General features: G+C 41.2%; 1 protein-coding gene across 7 annotated transcripts in view; it reads left to right on the forward strand.

Annotated features, from left to right (window-relative positions):
• The window catches only part of LOC117252429 (VIP36-like protein), a 174,074-nt gene that overhangs the window by 38,497 nt on the left and 113,205 nt on the right, over window positions 1–22,372 (forward strand). For 6 of the 7 annotated variants that reach the window (XR_013492064.1, XM_033619299.2, XM_078171008.1 and 3 more), the window contains one exon: window positions 1,459–1,575. The exons of the other annotated variant lie outside the window; for it this stretch is intronic. Coding sequence is in view for 5 of the 6 variants with exons in the window: in XM_033619299.2 (XP_033475190.2) it covers window positions 1,459–1,575 (117 nt within the window). In the remaining variant the exon portion in view is untranslated. The remainder of the gene's footprint in view (window positions 1–1,458; window positions 1,576–22,372) is intronic. 7 annotated transcript variants of the gene reach the window in all.

Raw genomic sequence — 22,372 nt, forward strand, 5'->3', positions numbered from 1 at the left:
CAACAGAGGGCCGAATTCACAAAAGGATTGCGTGGCTTTTGCGGCTGCTAAACTGGTAAAAATGGAGCAAACACATACCTTCTTATTCACAAAACACGCGCAGAGGGTGAAATGCTCCACTAACTGCACTGCCAAGCAGATTGTGTCTCAGTGCTCCGGTGTTATTTGCACGTATTTAAATGAGGTAATATGCATATATTTGGCGGAAAAATTGCCCCTTTCTATGCAAATGAGCCTCATTGATAAACAACGTCTAATTCACTAACACTAGCGCTAATAGCCACACGCAGTTTGAGTGAAGTAAATAACGTCTTTAGAAAGCTGGTGCAAACTGGGCGCTCCTCTGTGGAAGCCTCTCGCCCAGACTTTACAGTGATCGTGGCAGCAGTGATCGTCTGTTAAATCAGTCTGTAAATAATATTTTGACATTATTATTATAATCATTATTACTTTAATGGCATCCGAAGATACTGATGCGTTGAACAGGTGACAGTCTGCGGTCGTTCTCCAAATGCACTTCTGTCACGCACTTCAAAAGCAACTTTCAATAATTTATTTTACAAAACGGGGGAAACAAACTTGAACAAAAATGGTTCCATAATTCATATTAAATTCAAAAGATAACGAAAAAACAGCTACAAGTGAGAGGGAATAGTGATAAAGTGGTCAAACTTGGTCAAATCCACAGCCTCACCCCATCCGACACTGTTAGACTGACTCACCAGCAGACATCACTACATGAGGGTATACAGTATTCAGTGCTTTGCCAAACAAAGTCTGCCATTGTTCTGCCATGGTGTTCTTGGTGCAAAGCCAGCATTTATACTTTGCCATGTGTGGCTTATTGCAATCAGGGGCAAATCAGGGGCAAACTGCACTCAGCTGCCAAACTTATATAGTATATCATTAGCGCAATATCCTTTGTGAATAGGACGTTAAGACGGAGCAAACTGCGGGTGCAAATGAAGTGCAATTCAAGGCGCTATCAGCGGCCGCAGTTCATTCTTTGTGAATTCGGCCCAGAGTTTCCAAAGGAGAGTGTGGCCTGGTAGAGATTTGGACATAAATGATCAAGCATCTGATTGTCACAAAACAGGCTTGAACCCCGGGATTGCTGTTTGCGGCTATATTTAATGTTTAAATTTATAAAGGTTATTGTTCTTTGTAAATATGCAACACATTTTCAAAAAGTTTAGACAGGAGCAACAAAAGACTTGGAAAGTTGTGGAATGCTCAAAAACACCTGGAACATTCCACAGGTAAGAGCTGATATTGGCAAGTATCGGCAGATACTCAATAATAAATAGATACAATAGATACTCGGATCATCACAACTATCAGGACACCCCTACTGTACAAGCTATACATCCTAAACAATGCCACACCAAATGCCATAGATGCTACAATTGTGGGATTTTTTTTTTAATGTTAGGTACTGACTTGTGCATGTTGCTCTAGATAATCATGACATCATCTCCATGAAGTTGTACCAGCTGACAGTAGAGAGGACTCCTGAGGAAGAGGAGGAGGAAGAGGTCACTCTCCCTAGAGTTGACAACATGGAACAGTTCCAAGGTAGATGCACCATGGCCCACTCCACTCTGTTGGCGTTAAAGTAATTGATTCTTTGTCACAACATTGGATCTTAGGAATGGATAAAGTACTACTAATAATAAGAATTTTATATGTAAATCACTGTTCATATCAAGTGCAACTCAAAGTGCTTTACATTAAAAAATATGAAAATACACATAAACAGGGTAAGATAGAGGAAAGAAGATTTGATCACACACACACACACACACACACACACACACACACACACACACGTACATTAAAATATGAATTATGTTTATATCAATTAATTGAATAAAAGCTACAAAAATGCAAGTCTAAAAAGATAGGTTTTAAGATTTCATTTGAAGCTGTCTACTGAATCAGAGTGTCTGGCATCCTCTGGAAGGCTGTTCCGGAGACGAGGGCCAATGACACAGAATGCAGCATCACCATGCTTTTTACTTCTACTCTGGGGGACACTTAGTAGACCAGAGGTGGAAGATCTTAGGGATCTGGAGGGAATGTATTTGACCAACCTATTGGATAAATAGTGAGGAGCCAGACCATTAAGAGATTTAAAAACTAAAAGCAAAATTTTAAAATGAATACTAAAATGTACGGGGAGCCAATGAAGGGACTTAAAACCCAGAGAAACGTGTTCTCGATGTTTTTTCTTGGTGAGTAGACATGCTGCTGCATTTTGGATTATCTGCACTTTGTTTATAGATTTCTTGGAGAGGCCTGAGAACAAGGCATTACAGTTGTCAGCTGGAGATAAAAGCATGAACAAGTTCTTTGGTGTCTTCTTTAGATAAAAGAGGTTGCACATGGGTGATGTTTCTAAGATTAAAAAAAATGCAATGCAAGTTTCTTACTTGGGGTTCAAAACACAGATCACAATCAAATATGACACCAAGGTTCTTTTACCTCATGCTTTTTTTTCACAGCCAGCTTTTGTAAATGACTATTAAATTGAAAATGCTTTTCCTACGATCCCATGAATAGAACCTCGGTAAGAATTTAGAACATCCACATATAAATTTGGTTTTTCAGTTGGGCTTGTATCATCTGAAGAGAATGATATGTATAGCTGAGTATCTTAAGCATATGAGAGGAAATCAGTTTGATGCTCTCTAATAATATTTCCCAGTGGTAACATATACAGATTAAAAAGAGTGGGTCCAAGAATGACCTCAGTTTTGGAAAACAGTGACTCACGCAGGGACACAACATAGTCTCTTCCTGTCAGATAGGATTTAAACCAGGTTAGAATTGAGCCTGAAATGTTTAGATTGGTTTGGAGCCGTTTTAGAAGGATGCTGTGATCAATGGTATCGAAAGCTGCACTTAACTCAAGAAGGACAAGAACAAAAGTCTTTCCCTCATCGAGTTCCATTCAAAGATCATTCTCAGAGATGCGGTGTGAATTCAAATAACTGTTAAGCAGCAGGTACACTAGCTTTTCTATGATCTTACTCATAAAAGGTAGATTAGAAATGGGCCAGAAGTTGCTTAAGACCAGAGGGTCTGCACTAGAATTATCAATCAATCAATCAATCAATCAATCTTATTTAAAAAGCCCAATATCACAAATCACAATTTGCCTCACAGGGCTTTACAGCATACGACATCCCTCTGTCCTTAGGACCCTCACAGCGGATAAGGAAAAACTCCCCCAAAAAAACCCTTTAAAGGGGGAAAAAAAAGGTAGAAACCTTAGGAAGAGCAACTGAGGAGGGATCCCTCTTCCAGGACGGACAGACGTGCAACAGATGTCGTACAGAACAAATCAGCATAATAAATTAACAGTAATCCTTATGACACAATGAGACAGAAAGAGAGACAGAGACAGACAGAGAGAGATGCAGGACAGACAGTAATGACAGTAGCCTACAACAACATTAATGAAAGTAATGATATTATAATAATATTATTGGGCTCAAAAGGGTGACGTAGCGGAGGTGGAAAAACCGCAATGCATTGTGGGCTTTGCGGGCAATTGGAAAGTTTACATTTCGCAACACTACGCTTGTGTTCTGTTGTTGTTGTTATTTTAGCATTTTAAAAGTAACTGTATTGTTTGTAAATGGTGCAGACTTGCTGTGTCATTAACTGCCACAATCGTTCTCACGATCGCTACGGGAAGATCGATGGGCTATATAATGTGGTATATTTTGATAGCAAAAACTGAATTAGAACTAGGGACAAATCTAACACAGCTGTGCAGTCAGGACTTTTAATCCCGTTTTTAAAAAAAGAAAAAAAGTACACATCTTGATGTCACTAAAAACATTGTTTCTCATTGTCTCCACAGGAGTAAACTTGTCCTAAATTGTGGTTGAGAAGTGAAAGTTAATAATAAAGATAAACTCCATGTTGTGCCCACCCATGTATAACGATGGAGAGTTAGAGATTTATGGTGTGAAAATCCCCTAATTCTGAAATAAATAACCGAGAAGCCCATACATATTTACCACATAAATGCAGAGTGGATTTCAGGCTTCAAAATATATTTTGTTTGAAATAAATTGGTCCAGCAGACACCAAGATATGTTAGTCAAAACCTGAGCAAGCAAACAGGCAGCACCACACGGAGGTGGGACACAGTGAGGCTTCTAAAGTTTACATACCTCTGAAATGACGACGGTCTTCTCTTTAATTAAGAGGTCCTGTACCCACCCAAAGCTTGCTTGCCCATGAGCCCTGAAAGATTAGGCATTCCTTCAGTCAACGGCAGCAGGGCTTTTAAATCCCGAGTCCAGTCTCCGTGCTCATACGATCCACTCCACCTATTTTCTGGATTTTGTCAAGGTACCAAGCCTTTGGAACAGGGTCCAGCTTGTCTCGGTACCGTCCGGCACACTTTTCCTTTGCCCGGTCCATTTAAATCTCTCGCTTCACGTCTCTCTCCCAGCGCAATGCAATGTAAACAAAAGAATTTGCCTGTAAAAATGGCGTTGGTTACACACAATGCATTGCGAAGTCACGTGCCCTCTTGAGCCCTATAATTATAAATTAAAAAAAGTATACATATGTGACAATAATCATATGTGTATAATAACAGTAGAAGTATGACTAATGATAACAGCAGCAGCAGGAGGCATCTGGCAGGACCACGGCAGCAGCACAACCACACACGTCACACTATCCAGGCACCGCTGCGATATGAGTTAACCTGTGAGACAGTGGAGCACAAAGGCTCCGGAGAAGAAGGCAAGTTAGTGACATGCAGTATGGCCGAGTTAGCAAGATCTAGTAACAGGACATGAGAGAGAGAGAGAGAGAGAGAGAGGGACACAGAGAGACACAGAGGGAGAGCCCGGTGTATTATAGGAGGTCCCCCGGCAGACTTAGGCCTAAGTCAACCTAACGAGGGGCTGGTACAAGGCAAGCCTGAGCCCTAACTATAAGCTTTATCAAAGAGGAAAGTCTTAAGTCTAGTCTTAAATGTGGAGACGGTGTCTGCCTCCCGGACCGCAACAGGAAGATGATTCCACAGGAGAGGAGCCTGATAGCTGAAGACTCTGGCTCCTGATCTACTTTTGGAGACTTTAGGGACCACGAGTAACCCTGCATTCTCAGAGCGCAGTGTTCTGGTGGGATAATATGGCACTATGAGCTCTCTAAGATATGACAGAGCCTGACCATTTAGAGCTTTATAAGTTAACAGTAGGATTTTAAATTCAATTCTGGATTTTACAGGGAGCCAGTGCAGAGAAGCTAAAACAGGAGAAATATGATCTCATTTCTAGTTCCTGTTAGTACACGTGCCGCTGCATTCTGAAGACTTTAAAGACTTATTAGAGCTACCTGATAATGGGGAGTCACAGTAATCCAGCCTAGAGGTAACAAAAGCATGGACCAATTTTTTTGCATCTTTTCGGGTCAGGATAGGCCTAATTTTCGCAATGTTACACAGATGAAAAAATGCAGTCTGTGAGGTTTGTTTTAAATGAGAATTAAAAGACAAATCTTGATCAAATATTACTTCTTACGGTAGTGCTAGAGGCCAGAGCAATGCCATCTAGAGAAACTATGTCATCAGATAAAGAGTCTCCAAGTTGTTTGGGACCAAGAACAATAACTTCAGTTTTGTCTGAATTTAACATAAGGAAATTGGTGCTCATCCAGGTTTTTATGTCTTTAAGGCAGTTATGAAGTTTAGTTAATTGATTACTTTCTTCTGGCTTCATCGATAAATACAACTGTGTATCAACCACATAACAATGGAAATTTACAGAGTGATTTCTAATGATGTTACCCAAAGGAAGCATATATAGATTAAATAGGATTGGTCCGAGCACAGAACCTTGCGGAACTCCAAAACAAACTTTAGTACGTAAGCATGATTCATCATGAACATGAACAAACTGAAAACGATCAGATAAATAAGATTTAAACCAGCTTAGTGCAGAACCTTTTAGGCCAATTAAGTGTTCCAGTACAGAGACGAGTCCTTTGTCTGAAGCAATCAGAAGATCATCTGTAATTTTAACTAGTGCTGTCTCAGTGCTATGATGCACTCTAAATCCTGACTGAAATTCCTCAAATAAATTATTATCATGGAGAAAATCACACAGCTGGTCTGCGACTACTTTCTCAAGGGTCTTTGAAAGAAAGGGAGGATTATATATTGGTCTATAAGTTGGCTAACACCTCTGGATCCAGGGTGGGCTTTTTTAGGAGAGGTTTAATTACAGCTACCTTAAAAGACTGTGGTACATAGCCTGTTAATAAAGATATATTGATCATGTCTAATAAGTGAGTGTTAACTAAAGGTAAGACTTCCTTAAGTAGCCTAGTTGGGATGGGATCTAAGAGACATATTGATGATTTAGATGAAAAAATCACTGTGGTCAATTCTTGAAGAGAAATTGGGGAGAAACAATCTAAATATATATTAGGTCTTACAGCTGTGTTTGAGGGCAGATAGGTACTATCTGAGGACAGGAGGTCATGAATTTTGCCTCTAATAGTTAGAATTTTGTCATTAAAAAAGCTCATAAAATCATTACTGCTAAGGGCTAAAGGAATACAAGGCTCAATAGAGCTGTGACTCTGAGTCATCCTGGCTACAGTGCTGAAAAGAAACCAGGGCCCGTATTCACAAAGAATCCTAAGACTAAAAGCAGCTCTTAGTGATGTCATTCTAAGAAAAATCTTAGAATTCGAGGAATTCTAAGATTTTTCTTAGAATTTCCCTTGGTAAGATGAACGTTATTCACAAAGCATCTTAGGCCTTAAGAGAGCTCCTAAGGTGAAAAACTGTTAAGAGGAGGGAGGAGGACTTTTAAGAAGCCTAAGAGTGTCTTAAACAGAGAAGATGGCGGAAGGACAGAGAAGAAGGAGAGATATTCTCCGTATATTGAACGACGGTGATTTAATAAGACGCTACCGGCTTGATCATGCAGGGATAATGTTTGTGGTTGACCTCATCAGAGATGAGCTTACTTTTCCCACCCAGCGCAATAACGCCCTCTTTGGATTGCAGCACGTACCAGCGCTTCTCACACTCATCGCTTGTGCGTAAAAGGAGAGGGAACGACGCATTGATTTGTCGGGCAATACGCTCCCAAGTCTACCTCTTCCCTTGTGCCGTGATCCCGGGACCGAATTTCCCTCTTAAAACTCCTTTGTTCTCCTCCACGAGCTGCGCCAACAGCAGGCACTGCTCTTCTGTCCAGTTCGGCTTTCTCATTCTTTTTTTCTCCATTTCGTTCGTTGTTTTGGTCATTGTGCTAAATCAAACCGCTTTTTACAAGGAGGCCAGCAATCACAGTAATTGCTGACAGCTGAGTCTGCGTCCACCATTAATATCAAATAGATTAAGTAGTAAAATTACCAGCATGGCGAGTAAACATAACAAGTAAATCAATATAATAATCGGTATGTGAATGAGGTACGTTCAAACATTCTGACGCTGTGTAACAATTAATTTTGCTGAGTTTCATCATCATGACATAAAATTATTTTCACGATTACACATTTCTTAATACAGTCTAAGTTCTGTGATCGGTTGATTTCACTGTCCATTCATTACTAGGAGCGCTTTTTTTTTCTTTTTTCTTTTTTCCTTTTTGTCCCATCCTTGCTCAGAGTTGCTCTCAGAAACTTCCTGAATCACGCTTAAGCTAAGATTGCTTGCTAGGATTTTTTAGGCTACGTTAGGAGCTCTCTGAGAGGACTCTGAGAATCTTTGTGAATACGGGCCCTGGGGTTGTTCTTATTTTCTTCTATTAAAGATGAGTAATAGTTTGCTCTGGCATTGCGGAGGCCCCTCTTCTGTCTGCCCGAATTCTTCCAGTTTGGATAATCGCCAATTCCTTTCAAATTTTCGCAATATTTGTTTTAACTTACAGGTTTGAGAGTTATACCAAGGAGCGAACTTTCTTTGCTTTGTTAACTTCTTTTTAAGAGGTGCTACGGAGTTGAGTCTTGTTCGCAGCGAGCCTATGGCACTATCGACAAGATGATCAATTCAGGAGAGGTTAAAGTCGGTACGGGAAACCTCTCTTACTGAAGGACATGGTATTAAATTTAACGACGGAGGAATCATTTCCTTAAATTTTGCGACAGTACTATTTGATATACATCTAGTATAGTAACTGTTGCTGAGTGGCGTGTAATCGAGTAAAAAGAAATCAAAAGTAATCAAATAATGATCTGATAGCGAGGGATTCTGTGGAATGACTCTTAGGTTATCGATTTCAATTCCATACGTCAGAACTAGATTGAGGGTATGTTTAAAACAGTGAGTGGGTTTATGTACACCCTGACTGAAGCCAATGGAGTCTAATAATGAGATAAACGCAGCAGCCAGGGAGTCATTATCAACATGTCAACATGGATGTTAAAATCGCATACAATAATAACTTTATCTGATTTAAGAACTAAACTGGATAAAAAGTCTGAGAATTCAGATACAAATTCAGAATACGGGCCAGGAGCACAGTACACTATAACAAATAAAAGTGGCTGCAAGGTTTTCCAGGTCGGATGTAAAAGACTAAGAAAAAGGCTTTCAAATGAATTAGAATCTAGTTTAGGCTTAGGGCTGATTAACAGACTAGAGTTAAAAATGGCTGCAACTCCCCCTCCTCGGCCGCTGCCTCGAGGAATGTGGGTATTATTATGACTGGGAGGAGTGGATTCATTTAGACTAACATATTCGTCTTGACACAGCCAGGTTTCAGTGAGGCTGAGTAAATCAATATGATTATCTGATATTAATTTGTTTACTAACACTGCTTTAGATGACAGAGACCTGGGCCCATATTCACAAAGAATCCTAAGACTAAAAGTAGCTCTTAGTGACATCATTCTAAGAAAAATCTTAGAATTCGAGGAATTCTAAGATTTTTCTTAGAATTTTCCCTTGGTAAGATAAAAGTTATTCACAAAGCATCTTGGGCCTTAAAGGACAACTTCGGTACTTTTCAACCTGGGCTCTATTTCCCCATGTGTATGTGTGCGTATGATTCATGGGTACCACTCTAAAATTGGTTCAGTATTGAGCCGCGAAACGAGCTAAAACGGTAATGGGGGCAAATGCGTCCCGTATAAAAGTGCTTTTTTTCACCACTGACTGATTCAGATCGCCAGTGTTCTCTCTGTAGATAGCATATTGTAGCGGCCCTGGGGCAGTGGTGAGTGTGAATGAGTGGAGTCAGCTGTCAGTCAGTGTTGGAGCAGAAAGGCGGAAGGCGTCCCCGCTTGGTAATGTAAATGAGTATGTGTGAAGTGTGTGTTACGCTAGAAGAGTCAGAGGACGGAGTCTTTTACGTACTACCCCCTGGAGTGTTACCGAAGTTTTTGGAGTGCTCAAATAAACGGGCCTTTTTCCCTCTTCCTCAAGAAAACGGCTGTTCCACGAGTAGAGAGAGCTATAGACACAGTGGAGCAAAGCTCGTGACATCACACAGCCTTTTAAGAAGCCTAAGAGTGTCTTAAACAGAGAAGATGGCAGAAGGATATTCTCTGTATATTGAATGACAGTGATTTAATAAGACGCTACCGGCTCGATCGTGCAGGGATAATGTTTGTGGTTGACCTCATCAGGGATGAGCTTACATTTCCCACCCAGCGTAGTAACGCAATAACGCCACTTTGGATTGCGGCACGTACCAGCGGAGCAGGGAATACATTTTTTTTTCAATACTCTGTCTGATGTTTCTTATCTTATCCCTGAAAATGATGGCGAAATCCTCACAACTCAATGCAAGATTGATCAGGTTGGACTCTGGGTTAAGAAGGCGGCTGATAGTGAGAAAAGAGTGCGTGGGTTGTTTTTTTGATCAGTTATACATTTCGAAAAGTAGATTTGATGAGCTTTGCAGGTTTCTTTGTTCAGTTAAGTTAGTTGTTGACATGAAATGGCAGGGTGCACTTCTAATTTAGATTTTCTCTGCCTTCCTACAAGCTCTTTTAACTTGAGAGATAGCTGGTGCTTCCCATGGTGTTTTTTGCTTATTTCAAATATGATTAATTTTACATGGTGCTAAGATGTCTAAAGATTCCTTGAGTGTATTAAAATTGGTCACCCGGTCCTCGTTGGAGGTACTTATTGGAGGACTTGTTAATTTAAGCTATGAATTTACAGGCTTTTTCTGGTTGCGTGGCGTCCGTCCGACCACCCAATGGTTAGGCTACCCATTAGTCCCGACGACCCAAAGGTCCGACCTAGTATTTGAATCCCATTAATCCGACCTCCAAAAAAATCCGACCGCAGTAAAGTTATTTCAGTGGGGACCAGGCAACTTTCCCCTTTCAGTAAACACAGAGCAGCGGTACCACTAAACAGCTGCAATGTCTCTATGCACGGACTGTGAGGACATTTGCGTTTATCTCATCGACGGGAAATCACATCATCTACTATAAGTACATGCCCTTTTTTGGATAACACATCCTGGTATTCCTCTTACATGGGAAGATGTTTTAAGTAGGGGGGGCTGCCAACTGAATGTATAGCACATCGCCACTCACTAGGCTGCTGACTGACTGTCATAAGCTACACACAAAACATTAAGAAGTTCTAACAAATGCAAATTTTATTACATTTTTCCATAAGGAGGCCAACAATAGAATTCACCACATGACAAAAGCAGACAAGAACTACTGTAGTTTGAGCGCTGTCCTTGGTGCTGCAGATGTCCCTGAGCCTGTTACAGGCAGCGGTTATAACTAACTCACTTAAAGCGCTGTCCTTGGTGCTGAAGATGCAAAAACAAACAAATGTCTATACTCCAAAACTCACTACCTCTGACATGACAAACCAAGACAGTGTACATAGATAAAAAAAAAAAAAACCAACATCAGCAGAAAAACAGAAGTCCTGCAAACCAACAGCAAGCGGCAATCACCATGGCCAAATAACGTCGCATATCTGTAATAAAGAAATAAAAACAAGACAGCTGTTGGCAACTAACGCTGTTGCTGCTGCAGCTACTATTAGGCTACTACTGTTAAAATAAATTAAAGGAAGCAAAGATTGTTTAACCTATAATTCCACATTATGTTGCCTTCTTTCCACAGCAAATAAAATATTTCCTTTTAAGGAATGGCTCAGAGAAATGCCGTCTAGCAAAGTTAAATATTTTCACCACCATTTTAGTTATGAAATAGCCTCACATATGATATTCAAGGTGCACACACACACACACACACACACACACACACAAGCAGGATCTCATACATAAAACGTGACTGGAATTAATAAACAAGCAGTAAATGCACAGTGGGGATTATTTGTTTTCTGTATCGGCGTGACGCACTGTGTTAATTGAGTGAATCGTCCGAGTCGGACGCGTGTTAATTTGAGTTTGATTTAATTTAATTACACTAAAGTTGTTGAGGTAAACTGAACATACGAGTCCTTTTCATTTTTGTACAATTTATTGCTGCATTTTGAAAGCAAAAAGAGTTAAGTTTTTGGGGGGTTTCATGTTATATCAGGAGATTCAGCTTGGCACCGTGAACCTGTGCCTCCCGTGACCTGTAAAAGTAGCGTTGTGACATAAGCCTCAGTTTCTGTTGTTGGCGAGTTGTTACAAGCTGATGAATTCGCTAGTCAAGGCTGGGCAACATGTTAGTACAGGTGAGATGCAGGGCCGTGCAGAGACCTTTGGAGGGGCAGGTGCTGAACGTTAAAAAGGCGCACATGGAACAAGACTTTAAAACACCTTATGACAACATAACTTATAGCATAACTAGCTGAATTATAGTTACCTATATTCATAAAGAATGTAACATGAAATCGCATCATACTATATCATTGTCCTCATCCCATTTCATCAGGTGGGGACAATCTAAAGTAGCCTGTGTTTTACCTGATGGGGTATACAGTTGCTGTATACCCCATACCCCAGCTGCTTCGTGTTGGAAGTGCTGTGGTCGAACTAACGGGTGGTCGGACTACTGGGTATGAAATCTGACAGTCAGAATAATGGCATTAAAATGGTCGGATTAATGGGCGGTCAACATTATGGGACTGAAACGATAAAACTCACCGTAGACCTGCATGGTGGGATTAGCGGTAAGTCAGAGTTATGAGTAGTTGGACCTATGGGAGGTCGCACTAATGCCTGGTCCCCGCTTTTTCTGAGGTGAGATTTTGCTTCTTTACCAACTTTTTTCCCAGTGGAATTTGGAACTGTTTGATGGATAGTGAAGAAAATGCAATAGTGGTCTAAGGTAGTTAGATCAGTAATTGAGGTGATGTGAGTTGGTGCCTGAACGTGCTGGGTTTAATGTAGTGCATAAAGTGTGCTGAGGAATTCTGTAGCTTTAGAGTCAGCAGTTATTAATGTAAAGGTTAAAGGCGCTGTATGTAAGAATGTGGCCAAAACGGTTACTGCACTCAAATTCAAAATACTGCCGCGAGTTGTGTCCGGCCCCCTCCCCTACAGATTCAAGGTTGCTGGACAGTGGCACGCTGGAGACTGATTTGTTTGCCCACGGGCGGCTGCCGTGGCAGGGCTGCATCGCCGCGTCCTTGATCTTCGGTTTTCCAGCGGACCGTTCCAGCAAGTCCGGCTTCTCTGCTGCTAACACTGCTGCCGGGATACAGCTGAGGAGGAGCCGACTGCTAATGCTATGTACCGGGACACTGCTAATGTTGCTTGCTGTGCTGCTGTAGCTCAGTCATAACTGTAATTGATGCTGAGACTCTACTGACTGTGTGACTGGTAGACGGCGGTGGGTGGCGCAACAGGCCAAAGCACAAATTCAAAACATAAACATGATTTGCAGACTGTAAAAATGTTTTTTAAATGTGAATATTCTGGCTGTACTATTGTTGTCGGTGATATCAGTATGTTATATGAACATTATTCCTTAGTCTCTGTGACATATTAGGATGATTTTACGACTATTTGCTTTAGATTTCTTACATATAGCTCCTTTAAAAATCCCCAACAATCAAAATCTGATCATATTTAGTACTTACTATTGATAATTGGTTAGAGAACTCATCTGAAAGAGCAGAACGCTGTTGAGGAGGTCTATAGACAACAGTAACTGAAGTAGGTAAGAGACTATTTAAAATGAAAGTTTGATGCTCAGCGGAACTGAAATTACCTATAAAAATATTTTATAGGACCAGACTGTCAGAATATATGGCAGCCGTTCCCCCACCTTTTTTGCCTGACCATTTAGAATAAGTGAAACTAAAACCAGGCAACAAGAATTGTATGACAAAAATTGCATCATTTGAATTTATTGTCTCATAGGCAGTGAAGTCTTCCTGATGGTGGTTAAGACAGGGATAGCTGATGAAAGAGTAATTAATGGGAGATCAGATTTATTTGATCTCGTCATGAGTTTTGACCTACTTTTGCTGGTTACAAACATTCATGGTACCAGAACACAAGGGGGAGCTAATGATCCATAGTCTGAGTAGGATGATTGTAGATGCGCAGAGATGGAGATGGCTTGTTGACCGGGAATGAACTGTGTTGTGCTTTCTTGACTGTCTAGACATTTGTCAGGGGTTAGTCAAACACGGGGAGTGTTAAAATCTACCATCTCTCAGATAAAAGGATAAACGATTCCAGAAGAGGTTAAAATTTGTCAATTAAAATCCACTTGTGCATTAGGCAGACGGCCTGGAACCATGAATTCAAGAAAAGAGTTCGGCTAAAATGACCAACGCTTTGGCCAAGTGGAGGGATAGGACTGAAGATGAAAATGCGCTTGCCGCAGTTGGTGAGCGAGTGGGGGAGCCTGCTAAAAGCTTGTTTTAATATTTTGGATGTCTGATCAGAAATGTCATTGCAGCCCACATGGATTATAACATTACGAACACAGGGATGTTTCTCCAGGAGACCGGGGATTTTGTCCATGATATTAGCCACCTTAGCCCCTGGGAAACAGCATGTCATTGCTGATTGTCTCCTGACATGCCTCAAAATAGAGTCACACACGAAGCAGCTGCTGACAGCTCAGGTTTTGTTTGTGGTGAGTGAGCAGATAGAGGAGTACAGTCAGAGTAGCAAGCACGAGGGCCCAGCGAGTAGAGCCCCTTGGAGCTGGAGTGTAAATCGGCTTTGAGTGCCAGGGCTGAGGGTGAGAGGGCTTCTCAGGAGAGTTCGCTGTATGGGCTGGGGGTGATGTGGAGCCGCTGGACCCAAATGGCATCGCGGGTGGTGGAGGAGACCATGGACTCTTACAGCCTATTTCCACCAGATGCATGTTGGTTGCGTCTCCGCTCCGGCATGGCAGCGGAGCCGATAGGATTCAATTCTAGTCAATATGTGTGTTTCCACCGGCTGTGCTGCGTTCCGGCTCCGTCTCAGCTCCGGCACTCCGGAGCCCTTTGCAACAGATATGCAGGACTTCTATTTTTGCCGGACACCGGAGCACAACGCAGCAATTCAGCACAGAGTAGATCGTGCGGGGCAGGAAGTCGTGCGCAGAAACACAATAAAACATCCGGTTAATTTTCAAAATAAAATACACAGTGTTCACGGCGGATCATATTTCCCTGCGCTACACCTTGAAAACTACATAATGGGCAGAGGCAGGCCTGAAGTCAACAGGTCAGAGGTTTTCAGATGTCATTTCACCCCGTTAACACCATAGACGAGGAGATATTAATCATGGCAGTGCACCGAGATGTCTTCTGGCGGAAGTGCACGGCTCCGCACAGCAAACGCAGCCGGTGGGTATTGACGGACGGCGGAACACGCAGAGGATAACCAGCGCTGCCGTTCTGCAACGGACACGCATCCAGTGGAAATCCGGCGTTAGTCAATGGAGGGAAAAAGTGTAAATCAAGGATATCGTACTGATTCTCCAGCTGGATGTCACAGGCTGAGGAAGTACAAATAGAAAGTAGACCCTTCTTTCTGCATTTGCCGACTACAGTCCTGGGGCCGTATTCACAAAGCTTCCTAGTACTCAGCGTTGCTCCTAGTGATGAAATTCTAAGAAAATTCTTAGAATTGTGACGTTTTCTTAGAATTTCCCTTTGAAGTTAAGACTCGGTCCTTGTAAAGATAAAAGTTATTCACAAACTATCTTAGCCCTTAAAAGAGCTCCTGGGGTGAAAAACTGTTAGGAGCAGGGAGGAGGACTTTTAAGAGGCTTAAGAGTTTCTTAATCAGAGGAGAAAATGGTGGAAACACATAGAGGTCAGAGAAATATTCTCCAAACACTGAATGACAGTGAGTAAATAAAAGGCCATAGATTAGATTGTGCAGGGATAATATTTGTGGTCGATCTAATTATGGGTATGCATGCCTCACCTAACAGTATCATTATAATGCCAGAAATAAAATGATAAAAACACTAAGATACTTCAGAAACTGGAAAAATGCAACCGTGCAGCAGAGTGATCACAGTAACAATGACAACACTTTAACATTTAGCAGTTCATTTCATTTCCACTGGCTGTCCACACCCAGACCTGCTAACCTGTACGCATTTTGCGTACCAGGCACACATTTTGACATCAAAGTACGCTGGTATGATATGATACTCTAAAAGTATGCATATCGCTCGATCTCGCATTTCGCCGGTTAGCTTGTATCTATTAGAGTTAGCTTCTATCTCTTAGCAGTTAGCTTCTGTCTGTTAGCAGTTAGCTCCTATTAGCTCCTCAACGTCAGCTCAGACCAGAATTACCATGTGTTCAGTCCGGTAAACGGTATCAGGCTAATAGCTGGAACCTTTCCAGTAGAGGGTGACACGGGAGTGGATTTTCAGTCCTGTCCCATCCCACTCCCACAAAAATAATCCCATCCCATCCCAATCCCATGAAAAAGAAAAGAAAAAATCCCGTCCCGTCCCAATCCCACAAGAATGACTCCCGTCCCATCCCGCTCCCCTGTTGTGTTTCAGTTACAGTAAAAAATAAAAGTAAAAATAAAATTATATATATATGTATATATACATATATATATATATATATATATATATATATATATATATATATATATATATGTGTATATATATATATGTATACATACATATACAGTACATGGATCACACAATGCCTACCTTAGTTGAATATAAACCCAAATGTGACATCTAATGTTGTGTTTTGATGTTTATTGCCTAATTATTTTTACATTCACTCCACCTCAAAGCTGTTCAGAATAATAAACACATTTGATTTCTGATGTGGTCAGACAACATGTCATAAGAACCAGTTCTGAGAGAGAAAAATTTTGTTAAAGTATTGCAGTAAAAGTAGTGCTTGGTTCTAGGGCTGCACGATTCTGGAAAAAATGAGAATCACAATTTTTTGGCTTATAATTGAGATCACGATTCTCTCACGATTTTTTTTTTTCAGCATAAAGATTTATTGTGCTTATTTCCAGATACAAAAGGAAAAGTACCAAAATTATAAATAAATAATAAAAAAAATATTAAATAACAAAACCTATGATTGTGCCTAATACAAGAGACACAAGACACAAACTCTGGTCAGCAGAGAGGGAACACTCCTGTTTTTACCTTAAATGCAACTGCTGACAGCCTGACACTGACCGTAAAAACAATAAACTTTAGTCTCTTGTCTTCTCTTAGAGCTTTTGAACAATTTTAACAGTAATATCAATGTTGAACAACATTTTTCTGAGGTAGGTATTCCAGGCCTGGAATTAAGTCACTTTTAGGGTTAGGCCACTTTGGCCTTTGATAAATACAAATTTATTGGGGCATCACGGCCAAAATGTGGGGCACCAAGGCCAAAACCAATGGCGCAATAACAATATATGCTAATTACATTGAATGAAGACAAAACAATATATGTGTTGAAAAAAAAATTACTGAGTTTATTAAAACTATAAACTGAACATTTGACTTTTCCACAAAATGCTGTGTGATAAATGTTATTAAAATTAAATTAAAATGTGAATAATTCATAATATTCATTGTTATTGTTATGATAAAATAAAGTCTAAATGGACTAAGGAAGATCAAAATTAAACGTTTCAACACCATGCATTTGACAGGAGTATTCACCTAACATAGCCTACATACATTTAATTATATTATTATTTATATGTCTCTGTATATTTTTACATAAATCCCCAATATTTTATTTGCCTTTAAAAAATCCTCTTCCTTCATTTAATTTGACAGTGTTTATTGTATTGTATTATATGTATTAATTCTCTACAGGATCTTGTATGTTCTTTAATGTGCGTTCAATTTATAAGAAAAAAACAAAAAACGTTTTGGTGAACCCTGCAGCAGAGTGAACCGTCTTTCTTCTCAGAGGATCTTTGTCCCATGAAAGCAGGCAGCTGCTCTCCGTGTCCGCATTTATAACAACTTTCGCTGGCAATTTGACAGTCACTAGAAGCACATTATGACACTTTGTAAAAGTTTCTGTGTGGTACCTGTGTTGTACATGAGCTAATGTTAGCAGCTAAGGACCAAGAGGCTGTCTGGTATGTGTGTGTGTCTGTCTGTCTGAGGAGTGTCAGTACGTTAACTTGTAAGGGGTCCTCCTCATGTTGACCGCTCTCTCCTGCTCTCGCTGCTTTCCAAACTGCCGGCCAGCTGTCACTCTGCATCACGTGGTATAACGCTGCGTTGTTGGGAGCGCTTGTTTTCACGCAGATGATGTCCCGATTCCCGGCATGGGTGGGGCCGGCAGAATCACCGTCATTGAAAAATTAGATCGCATATGCATATGAATCGAGATCACGATTTTATTACAATTAATCGTGCAGCCCTACTTGGTTCCTCTGACTGATATTATTATATATGACATCATTAGATTATTAATAATGAAGCATCAGTGTTAGAGCAGCATGTTACTGTTGTAGCTGCTGGGGGTGGAGCTAGTTTCAACTACTTTATAAAAACTTGACTATTGTTATTATGATTAGGCCTGTAACGATAACAAATTTTGCTGGGCGATTAATTGCGTCAGAAATTATTGCGATAATATTGAGTAATGTGCTTTTAAGATCATTTTTATTATTGTTGTAATTTTGCTGTTTTTAGATCATTTTTAAACTTATATAATGATAATAAAGGCATAATGATTTAAGTACACCCTTTTAAAGAGAAATAAACATTTATTTAACAAGAATATTTAGGAATGCAAAACAGAAAATTTAAATATCCGAAATAACACGTTAAAATATATAAAATAAATAAATAAATACAAAAAAATAGATTGTCAGTCTCTCACTCTCAGGTGTGCAGGTAAGTTGGCAGTAGGGGTGTAAATCACCAGCTTCATCACGATACAATATTATATCGATTTGTTTGAATGACGATACGATGTTTGCCGATATCACAAAGTCTGTCATGATACGATTTTGATTCAATTCGATTCAGGAGCCTACGATCGATATGACGCGATATCATATGCCCATCTAACACAATCATTTACATCAGCTCACAAAAACAACTAGAATATGATTTGACCATTTTATTTCTGAGCTCTGTTTGTTGTTTGAGCGGAGGTGCGCTTGCCCAGAAATGGCGACACAGACGTACTATGTGAATTTCAAAATAAATGTGTATCTTTAAGATGACGATATGGATCGATGTTTTCATTTTGCATCGATATAATCGGATCGTTAATCAATGAATCGATGTATCGATGTGGATCAATGTATCGTTACACCCCTAGTTGGTAGTATTCACTCTTTTTGTTGAGATGGTTTTAGAACACACCCGGCACACCGGCTCGTCCAAATAACTGGGCTCCCCTCTGTCATTTGGTTTAAATCCAAAACACTCCCACACAGGGGCCGTGGCATTTGGTTTAGGAACAAGTTCCCTGTCTTTCTCTTACGATCAACTGTCTGTTTTTTTCTCCGCTTCGTCTCCCCCTCACGAAGATCGCACTGTGTGTGTGTAGCCCATAGCCCCGCCTCCCCCACAGAGACAAAGACACTTGATAACAAGAGCTTTTCCTCCATTCATTACGCTAATGAACCAACTCACCTGGCTGCCAGGCGATGCACGGCAGTAAACGCTCTTGTCGCCCAGTCTCTTTGGTGGAGAGACGAGGAAAACAAACACGCATGAATATGGCAATTAATCCCTTTTAATTTACCGTGCAATTGACCGACTTAGCGCATGTTGCGACAGGCCTAATTATGATTCCCAGTCCCGCCTGCTCCCGTTAACTTTTTTTCCCATCCCGTCCCAATCACGTGACGAATAGTGAAACTGATTCCCATCCCGTGGGAATCCCACGGGAATCACATGACCCGCGGGACTCCTGAAAAAATGTCAACCTCTCCAGTAAGCCATGGAGTAGGGTTGCCAACTCTCACGCATCTGGCGTGACTGTCACTCTTTCATCATCAGTGTCACTCTCTCACTCTCTCTTTTTTTTTTTTGTTACATCCAGCCCATTGTGTGGCTTTTTTTAAAATTTTTTATTGATAGTTTTTACCAAACATATAACAAACAATTAGACACTGACATACCTACAGGACACAACACAATAGACAGCACAAAGTTAAACAAACATCACTGACAGAATAACAAGACAACAACAACAACAACAACAACAACAACAAAAGTAAACTTATTGTCTAAATCCTTATTCTGACCTGTGTCTCTATTCTTGGAAATTGGTGACCTCAAGGTGGATCTCAACTGTAAATATGAAAAAAAAGTCAGTATCTCTAAAATCACACAAAACTTTGAACTCATTAAAGGATACCATATCCCCATTCTTTACAATCTGCCCCAGTTCATTGACTCCATGGCATTCCCATGTATTGTTTGACAGTGTTCTGCCCCCTGCTGTTAATAGGGAATTGTGCCATATAGGGCACAATTGTAATGAAGACCCATCAAAGACTAGACGTTTCTGAAACATTTTAACCACCTCATGAAAATTGAATTATAGGGTTGTCCATTTTGAAGTTAATTTTAGGATGAAAAAATAGAGCTGATAAGGAGACAGACTTGCTGTAGTTGAGTAAAATATTCTCCTCAGTCCACTTCCAACTACCAACTTCATTCTTACTTGTGTAGGCCCATAACAAGGGGAATCTAACATGATAAGCTAAATAACATGAATAAACATCCGGAATAGCCAATCCACCTCTTGATCTTGTGTAATATCAACACCAGTAGTCTTTTCCTCTGCCCGTATAACACATGCCAGAGGTGCGAGAGCAAGAAGAATTAAAGCTGCAAGCAGCTGTGATCGGGCCTTCGCTCTCCCGCGCCACCATGGGGGGCCAGCAGCACACATCACTGTAGCGGTTATGTGAAAACTCAGAGTAAGTTAACCCTGATGTGGTGTGACGTTTCATCTTCCTACTCCAAAAAAAAAACCCTATGCGGAGGGGTTTTTGAAAATTTCAAGGGGGCGCTATGGATGCATTTTGTCCCCCCCCCCCCCCCCCCCCCCACCCCCCATGGGCATCACCCCTATCAGATGTAAGAGCTCGCCATTCTTGACCTGTGTATCAATTTTCATGAGGATATGAGGCCATTGAAGCCATCAAAAAACAAAACGTATTTAGTGGCGAGGGATCGATAGTCGCCACGCCACCACATGGACGCCATTAGATGTAGCTTCACAGCGTTCATAAAGTAGCTTCACCAACTTGTTCTGAATGCATTACAAGTAGAATGAAGTTGATGGGATCAAGTTTGTGGCATCAGTACATGTTAAAGTAAAAACTGGTCACTTCCTGTTTCCACTGGGGGGTGCTATGAGTAAGGTGGGATATTAACATATTGGGGAATTCAGGGCGGAGCCATTATCATGTCCAGCAAGTTTGAAGCTGCTATCATCAAGTATGTGGGCGTGAGAGCCGTTCGAAATTTGATGGCGAAAAATTGAAACATCACCAAAATTTGTCATGCCCTAGCAGCCACGCCCTTTGACCTATAGACATGCAGAGCACAACTTTTGATCAGCATGGTCTCTGGATGATCTGTAGCCAATTCGAAGCCGATCCCCCATGTAACCGCGGGGGCCTGAGGCACGCGGGGGCTGTGGCGCGAAGCGAGAAGGGAGAAAAAAACCTGGCGGGAGCAAAAAAACGCAATGTTTCGTTCATCCACCAGGTGGCGCTACGAGCATAACCAGATGTGGGCAGGTGCGTTCAGAGGTGGACCCTCATCACACGTGAAATTTCGAGCAAATCGGACAATGCATGAAGGACTTATATCAAGTTGTTGTTCCGTGGCGAAGGATGAAAAGCCACCACATTTCGGGGCCTAGCCATCATCATGTCCAGCAAGTTTGAAGCTGCTATGATCAAGTATGTGGGCGTGAGAACCGTTCGAAATTCGATGGCGAGAAAATGAAACATTGCCAAAATTTGTAACGCCCTAGCAGCCACGCTCTTTGACCTACAGACATGCAGAGCAAAACTTTTGATCAGCATGGTCTCTGGATGATCTATAGCCAATTTGAAGTCGATCGGACGAAATCCCTAGGACAAGTTCGTTCAAATGTAAGTTGTGGAAATCGCCGTAATGGAAAAAATTCAAAATAAAATGGCTGACTTCCTGTTGGGATTTTACCATGACGTAAAGAGATTTTTTTGTGCGTCTGGGTATGATACATGTGTGTACCAAATTTCGTTTGCCTACGACAAACTAACCCCAATGGGGAGGGTATTTTGAAAATTTACAGGGGGCGCTATTTCGGCATTTCACGCCGACCATGTGCAACCACCCAAAAATATCGAATTTCGGATGTGGCCGGACGAATGTGGAAATTTAGAAGCATTTTCAAATTTGGGAAAGGGGCGAAATTGGGACACGAAATGTCGGAATAATAATAATAATTAAAGCTGCAAGCAGCTGTGATCGGGCCCTTGCTCCCCCATGCAACTGCGGGGGCCTGAGGTACACTGGGGCTGTGGCGCAAAGCGAGGAAAAACCTGGCAGGAGCAAAAAAATGCAATGTTTCGTTCATCCACCAGGTGGCACTGCGAGCGTAACCAGATGTGGCCAGGTGCATTTAGGGGTGGACCCTCATCACACATGTGAAATATCGAGCAAGTTGGACAATGCATGAAGGATTTATACCAAGTTGATGTTCCGTGGCGAAGGATGAAAAGTCGCCACTGCCTCAGTGGCAGCCTGCAACATGACAGGACACGTGTGTCACTGTGGAGATTCATCAACTTGATTGTCATGTGGCCACAAAATGGAGTTGATCAGGTCAGGAGCATGAGGTTGGTGTTTGTCAGTGTAAAAGATGGCATTTCCTGTTTCTACAAGGGGGCGCCATGAGCAAGATTGCCTTCGAGCATATGGAGGCGTTGAGGGCGGGGCTCTTATCATGTACAGAAATTTTGAAGCAGTTTGAATGAATGATGTGGGAGAGAGAGCTGTTGAATATGCATGGCGATGGATCAAAAAT

Source organism: Epinephelus lanceolatus, chromosome 9 (genome assembly GCF_041903045.1).
Source record: "Epinephelus lanceolatus isolate andai-2023 chromosome 9, ASM4190304v1, whole genome shotgun sequence".
Lineage (NCBI taxonomy): Eukaryota > Metazoa > Chordata > Actinopteri > Perciformes > Serranidae > Epinephelus > Epinephelus lanceolatus.